The sequence below is a fragment of the Gracilinanus agilis genome, chromosome 3 (assembly GCF_016433145.1).
Source record: "Gracilinanus agilis isolate LMUSP501 chromosome 3, AgileGrace, whole genome shotgun sequence".
In the NCBI taxonomy this organism is placed as follows: domain Eukaryota; kingdom Metazoa; phylum Chordata; class Mammalia; order Didelphimorphia; family Didelphidae; genus Gracilinanus; species Gracilinanus agilis.
Window position 1 is genome coordinate 87,821,814 of NC_058132.1, and position 7,510 is coordinate 87,829,323.

The 7,510-nt window shown below is 43.4% G+C and overlaps 1 protein-coding gene across 1 annotated transcript; it reads left to right on the plus strand.

Annotated features, from left to right (window-relative positions):
- The first annotated feature begins 4,773 nt into the window (after nt 1-4,773).
- Nucleotides 4,774-6,375, plus strand: LOC123239703 (ubiquilin-1-like). Its single transcript, XM_044666992.1, has one exon. It carries the CDS (start codon nt 4,774-4,776, stop codon nt 6,373-6,375), a length of 1,602 nt encoding a protein of 533 aa, XP_044522927.1.
- Nucleotides 6,376-7,510: the final 1,135 nt, after the last annotated feature.

A 7,510-nucleotide genomic window follows, 5' to 3' on the forward strand; every position in this document is an offset into this window, starting at 1 on the left:
TAGATTATCTTCTTGAGAATAGGGCTTTTTGCTCTTTTTCTTTTTGCATCCTCAGTGCTTAGCATAGTGTGTCATACATAGTAGCTATTTAATAAATGCTTTTGATGATTCAGCATACTAAAGGACTGGGCCAATATTCAAAGAAAAACAAAATAGAATATTGGACCAAATCTAAGTGGAATGTAATAAGAATAAATATGAAGTCTTATACTTGTATGAAAAAAATCAACTTTATAAATCTAATATGAAGGAAGTGTAGTTAAAGAGAAGCCCTTCTGGAAATTTTCTCTAGGTTCTTTTGGAATGTAAACCCAACATAATTCAACAATGCAATATATCAGAATTAGCACAATGCCCATAATAGGTGCTAATAATTTTTTTTAAGTTGGTTGACAATCAAGAAAAGTAAAGATAGTCTTAGGCTGCATTCTGAGGATCTTAGGCCCAGGACTAGCTAGGGAGGTCAGTCACATTAGATTCTCATCTAGAGTAATATGTTTTGTTATGGCTGACACATATGATTGCAAATGGCCTGTTTTCCCTTTGGGAAGCTTACCAGTGACCATATGTATACAACAAAAGTAAGGTTTTGAGGAGGAGAAGGAGGAGGAAGATGAGAATAATTTATGGGGTGATCCCTAGAAGAGAGAGGTATGGCTTGTTTAAGTTTTGCTTTCTTCCCTCTAATTCATTTGTATGATAACAGAGGGAATCCTGGTATGGTGAATATAGACTTCAGACCCAGACAGTGCTTGACAGTTTTTTGAAAGGGAAGTTCCTCTCCAAAGGAATGAATTTTGATGATCAGAAATTAAGGAATTTCACGAATTTTCAGTTTCTAAATTAGACAGAAGCTTGGGATAGAAACCTTGCCCCTCTTTGAATAAACCCAGAAAAGACAAAGAGACACGACTTACATGTGCCCATTAGCTAGAAGACTGGGCTGTTCTGTGTTCCAAAAGAGAGTGTCAATTGTGGAGGCTATTCTTGCTCAAGAATGGGCTGAGCCACATGGCTTCTGAGGTTCTGTCAAACTAAAAAAATTACAATTTGATGGCTAAGTAGCTACTTCTCTATATCTTCCCCTTTCCTGACTCAGCATCTTTCCCCATGCTTTTCTTCATCTGTAAAATGTTAACCCTTCTCCACAAACCCATCCTCTCATGATGAATCTTGCCTTCCTTCAAATGATGGTGCAAATTCCACTTCCTCCAGAAACTTTTCTATGATAACTAGGAAAACATTCACTTAGCAATCAGAAAGTACCTTTCTTTTCCTCCAATCTCAAATAACACCTTATTGGCACTAAATGCAGCAGCAAACCAGAGTTGAAATCCAATTAATTATTTAATCTCTCAGAATTATGGAATATAAGTAAGAATTGGAAAGGAGCCCTGCAGTTGTCTAGCCTTAACCTAGACATGAAAAGAATCGCCCACTGAACAATCCCTGGCAAGTGTACATCCAGCCTCTGCTTAAATATTTCTAAGGTGGAACCAACTACCTCTAGTAGCAAGCTCATTCTACTTTTAAACAACTCTGATTATTAGGTGACTGTTCCTGATATCAAGCCTTAAATCATATCCTCCTGCAAAAATTGGGAAAATATCAATGATATCTACTTGCTAGAAGTCTATCATGAAGATCATCTGTCCTAAAAGAGTCTCCCTAGGCACCTTAAGGCACCTACAAATATCAATTTTTTTCCCATTAGTAAGTGCCAACCCTATCCTATTTTGTATTCCAGTTATCTGTGTCATGTCCCTTCCAATTATAAGGTTATGTGATTATCCAGAGTAACCAATTTCACCATTGAATACTATGAATTATTAAGAAGTTGTCCTATCCAGTTTTGGAGACAAGAATTCACTATTTGGCAAAAAAAAAAAAAACAAAAAAAAAACTGCTGGGAAAACTGGAAAACAGTATGGGAAAAATTAGATTTAGATCAATATCTTATACCCTATAACAAGATAAATTCAAAGTGGGTAAATGACTTAAATAAAAAGAATGAAATCATAAATAAATGAGGTGAATATAGAATAATATACCTGTCAGATCTGTGGGAAAGGAAGAAGATCAAGTAAGAGACAGTGAACATTACAAAATGTAAAATGAATGACTTTGATTATATTAAATTAAAAAGGTTTTGTACAAACAAAACCAATGCAAACAAAATTAGAAGAAAAGCAACAAAATGGGAGAACATTTTTATAACAAAACTCTCTGACAAAGGTTTAATTTGCTAAATATATAAGGAACTAAGGCAAATTTACAAAAAAAAAATCAAGGCATTCCCCAATCTACAAATGGTCAAGGGATATGAATAGGTAGTTTTCTCATGAAGAAATCAAAACTATCTATAAGCACATGAAAAAGTATTCTAAATCCCTCTCGATTAGAGAAAGGCAAATTAAAACAACACAATCTCATACCTAGCAGATTGGCCAATATGGCAACAAAGGAAAGTGATAAATGTTGGAAGGAATGTGGCAAAATTGGGACACTAATATACTGCTGGTGGAGTTGTGAATTGGTCTAACCATTCTGGAGGACAATTTTGAACTATGCATAAAGGGCTTTAAGAGATTGCCTGCCCTTTGATTAACCATACCACTGCTGAGTTTGTACCCCAAAGAAATAAGAAAAAATACTTGTACAAAAATATTTATGGCCATGTTTTTTATAGTGGTAAAAATTGTAAAATAAGGGAGTGTCCCTCGATTGAAGAATGGTTGAATAAATTGTGGTGTCTGATGATGATGGAATATTATTATGCTAAAAGGAATAATGTAATGGAGGAATTCCATGTGATCTGGAAAAACCTCCAGGAATTGATGCAGAGTGAAAGGATCAGAACCAGGAGAACACTGTACACAGAGACTGATACGCTATGGTACAATAAAATGTAATGGACTTCTCTACTAGCAGCAAAGCAATGGTCCAGGACAATTTTGAGGGACTTATGAGAAGGAATGCTATCCACATCCAGAGAAAGAACTGTGGGAGCAGAAAGGCAGAAGAAAGACATGTGAATTGATCACATAGTTCAATATGGATATGATTAGAGTTTTGATGTTAAAGGATCACACTCTACTGCAAATATGAATAACATGGAAATAGGTTTTGAACAATGATACATGTATAATCCAGTAGAATTGCTTGTCAGCTTTGGTAGATGGGAGGGAAGAAGGATGGGAAAAATCATGAATCATGTAACCATGGAAAAATATTTTAAATAAAAAACAAAAACAAAGTTGTCCTATCCATGGGATATTAATCCTAAACTTGCCACTTTGCAATTTTCACCTCATTATTCATAGTTCTGTTCTTTGTTAGGGGCTGAGTAGAACAAGTCTAAACCTTTCTTCTATTATGACAGCTCTTTAAATACTATGCTTTAAGACAGTGCTTATATTCCCTCAGTAAAGTAGCACAGTGAGTAGAGAGCACTGAGACCCAAAATGAGGAAGACAAATTCAAACATAGCTTCAGGCATTTACTAGCTATGTGGCCATAGGCATGACACTTAACCCCTGTTTGTCTCAATTTCCTCAATTATAAAATGAATATGATAAGAGCACCTTATCTCCCTGGGTTCTTGTATGTAACAAATGAGATTATAAAATGATTAGTTAACATAGTGCCTGGCACATGGTAGGAACTTAAATCCTTCCTTCCTAAATTACCCGAATTCCTAGGTTAATCCTAACCAGTTTGTTAATCTGCCTTGGTCTTCAATTCCCACAACATTCTAGTTGCCCTCCTCAAGACAGAATCCAGTTACTCAAGGTACTCACTAAAATACAGTGTTTCAAACTGGTTTCAATAATTCCATACACAGGCTGACCAAATTAAAAGACAAACTACTTTCATTCTGGCTATGAAAAAACTCTTGATAAGATTCTCTGCTTGCATTAGCTTTTGTGATTGTTTCATCATTCTGTTAATTTATAAAACTGAGCCTGGATCCGCTAACATTCCTATTTTTTTTCACATGCACTATTTCATTTAGCCATATCTTCCAACCTACTATCGATTTATACACCTTATTTTTAATCTCAAGTAAAGGACTTTTATTTCTACCCCATATTAAGGCACAGCCTGTGTCAAGATCTTTTTTGGATCTCTTCAGAAAGCAAATCCTTCTAATGAAGTGAATGGGCTGTTATTGGCCTAACGTGTTCTTCCCCCTAAGAGGGATTTGAAGAGGGTAATGTTTAACAGATAGGAAGAGTATTCTAATGGTGGAATTTCAGGCCGGATGATCAACTGGTGGTCATAGGGCTCTTTAAGACACAGCTTGACAGTAGCTCCCTACTCTTTTTATGAGTAACTCAGATCCTGCTTCCTCCTCATTTTTTTTTTTTTTTTGTAACTCCAGGCTGCTTCCTCCTCTTCTCTAGAAGCTTGTGCCCAACACCCACCATCTTCCTAGCCAGCTCCTCATTGTGACCTCATTGCTGAGGTCATATTCCCCCGAGCCTTCCCCAAGGGTAAGGCAAAGGGTCTAGCTCTGGCTTGGCCCAGATGCTGATGGGGAACAGCCCTGGGTGCAGGGGGAGCCAGGACGCTGCGGAGTTACACAGCCACGGGCCTGAGCACCGAGCTGGGAGGTGGAATTGGCACAGAGCCGGGAGCTAGGGTAACTCTCCAAGGCCAACGTTGCTCCCCACCCCAGCAGACACAGCGCCCCACATCCTCCCCCACCGTGTCTGGCACCAGGCCCCAAGGATTTGGGCAGATAGATCGGCACTGGCGCGTCACTGAAGCATGGCGGGGGCCCGGGAAGAAGCGGGAGACAGCCGGCTGGTGGCAGGGCGGGAGCCGCAGCCGCCGCGCATCATCACAGTAACAACGAAGACACCACAGGAACGCCAGGAGTTCACCCTGGCAGAGAACTGCAGTGTTAGGGAGTTCAAAGAGCAGATCTCAAAGCGTCTTAATTATGATGTGAACCGTCTGGTGCTCATCTTCACAGGGAAGATCCTGCGAGACCAGGACACACTGAACCAGAGGGGAGTCCTCGATGGCACTACCGTCCATCTGGTGGTGCGGTACCGCTTCCCTGGATTCACCCGCTCATGCCATACGCCTGCCACACCTGCCTCACCTCCCATGTCTGGCACACATCCCACCTCAAACCAGCCTCTTCCAGGTAGCAACATCCCCGGGTCTTCCCCGAGCTCAGTGGCTTCTGGTCTGCTGGCCAGGCTGGGACGCATAGCCCGAGGCTCACCGGATCTGGCCGATTTCCTTGGCCATCTGACTCAACTCCTCATGGCGGTCCCTGAAGCTGTGGTGCAATTCCTGGATGATCCATCCATACAAGGTCTACTGGGTGAAAACCCGTCCAGCACCAACCCTTCTCCTGGCACTGGCCCCGGGCGGCTGATAGGTCAGCCACAGCAGGCTCCACCAGCCCACACAGCTGAGACCGTGCCTGAGGCCCTGAGGAGCCCTGCCCTGCTAAGGGAATTGTTGATGCTAAGAGCAGATGAGAGAGGCCTGGGGGCTCTGAAGGCGGTTCCTGGGGGTGACAATGCCCTAAGACAGGTCTATGCAGATATCCAACAGCTGATGCTCACAGTCCCAGCTTCATCGCCCCGGGCCAAGGGCCCAACGTCCTTGTCTGGTCCTTCTACTAACTCTTCTACAGCTGGAACTCTTAGGCTGGGGAATGTGTGGCCTGGGACTCAGGGCAGGGTTCTGGGAAACTCATCACGGGGAAACTCATATAGTTCTAGCATGCCCAATCTGTTCATGGGTCTAGGACCTGGTTCACATGATGTGACCCCAAATGTAGGCAAAGATTCCCTGCCTGGCCCATCCCTACCCTCTACGGCTGCCCTGCGGAATGCCCTGCACGCACTGCATCAGAACCCAGCCCTGCTGCACCAGCTCACTACTGGCAGCCCTTTAAGGCCCCGTCTGCCCTTGCTGCCTATCCTCACTAATCCTCGGGCTCTACAGGCTTGGCTGCAGATTGAACAGGGCCTGCAGACGCTCTCCATGGAGGTTCCAGGTCTGGGACCCTGCCTTCGGGGTTCCGGAAGGCCCAGCGGGGGCCATGGGGTGGGTATGGCGGGTGGGTCAAACGCTCGGGTGTCCACCCAGCAACCCACCCTAGCTGTGCTGCAGCTCCTCCAGTCCTTGGCCCACGCAAGCCCCACTACCCTTCAGACCTCACCACCCCCTCCACCACCGCAAAGGTCACCACCTCCAGCTGAGGGCCGCTTCCAGCAGGAGTTGGACCAACTGAAGGCAATGGGCTTCACCAACCGTGATGCCAACTTGCAAGCGCTTATTGCTACTGGTGGAGACATCCATGCCGCTATTGAGAGGCTATTGGGGCCGGGGATCCCCCAGGCCTAGCACCCCTGCCCCGCTACCCTGGGGAACCTGAAAAGGAAGAGAAAGAGAGAGAGGAAAAGGAAGAGGAAATAACTCATTTTCGGATAATCTCCTATGCAAATCGGAGATCATTGTGGACAGCACCACTCTTGGCAGCTGTCTCGTTCTCCACTAAAAGGCCGCTGCTTGGCCGGATGTGTCTTGTGTGGCTTTCTTTGAAGGGCTGAGTACTGAGGTTGGGTTGGGGTCATGCCTCCCTTCATCTCAGAAGGCCTTACATACACACTCCCCTTCTCTCCTCCCTTTCCTAGGAAGAGATACTTGTCTTCAGCAGATTGGACAACTTTATTGAAAGCTATTTTGTTCCTATTTTGTTAGACAGCAAATTCACCTCTGAACAAGGTGAATTAATCACCCAAAGAGAGAGAACAAGTTTAGAATCTGGTCCAAAGTGAGAAACTTCTGGTTCCCTCCCTCTCCCTCTGCCCTGCCTTCTCAGTCCAATCTTCTTCCCTTTCTCTGTCTGAGACCATGCCCAGGAGGCCTTCCCAAATACCTACTCTTTTTTGAATGAAGCACTCCCTTCAACAGGAAGCCACCCCCTTTCCCCAAACTTCAAGATCACCCCATGACTATCTACTCAAGGCAATAGTATATGAGACCCCATAGTTATGTTTATTTTTCCTGTAGTCTTGGCCAAATGACACAATTGCAAAGACATTAAATAACATTGCAAGAGTTACATTGTAAGTAATAATATCCTTAAACAGAACGTTTTTCTCATAAAGAAAATATATCAGTAGAGGGAATAAGCATACATGATATTCATATTTGAAGGACCTACATGTGGGCAATAGATATTTGCAGGTCCAATACACTTCTGAAGTTGTAGGAATCTCAATGATTGACTTCTGGTGATTTCCTGAAGTTGATCTCACTGAGCCTGCTCTTCCCTGGTTGCAGTGTCGTGGATGAGGGTACTTGCCCCTGCTGCTTCACCAAATATTTCTCTGGTGTCTTCTGGTGACTCTTGTGCCTGGTCTCTTTTAGTGCCATTCTCTGAGGTTCTCAGACAAGTGGTATTCTAGGTAGTGGTGGGCTCAGCAAAGCTCCCTGTTACAATTTTCTGCGTATACCTCTTCAGGGTCTCAGCTTT

Excerpts from the sequence above, each read along its gene's own strand:
- LOC123239703 (XM_044666992.1), top strand. The coding sequence starts at position 4,774 with ATGGCGGGGGCCCGGGAAGAAGCGGGAGACAGCCGGCTGGTGGCAGGG.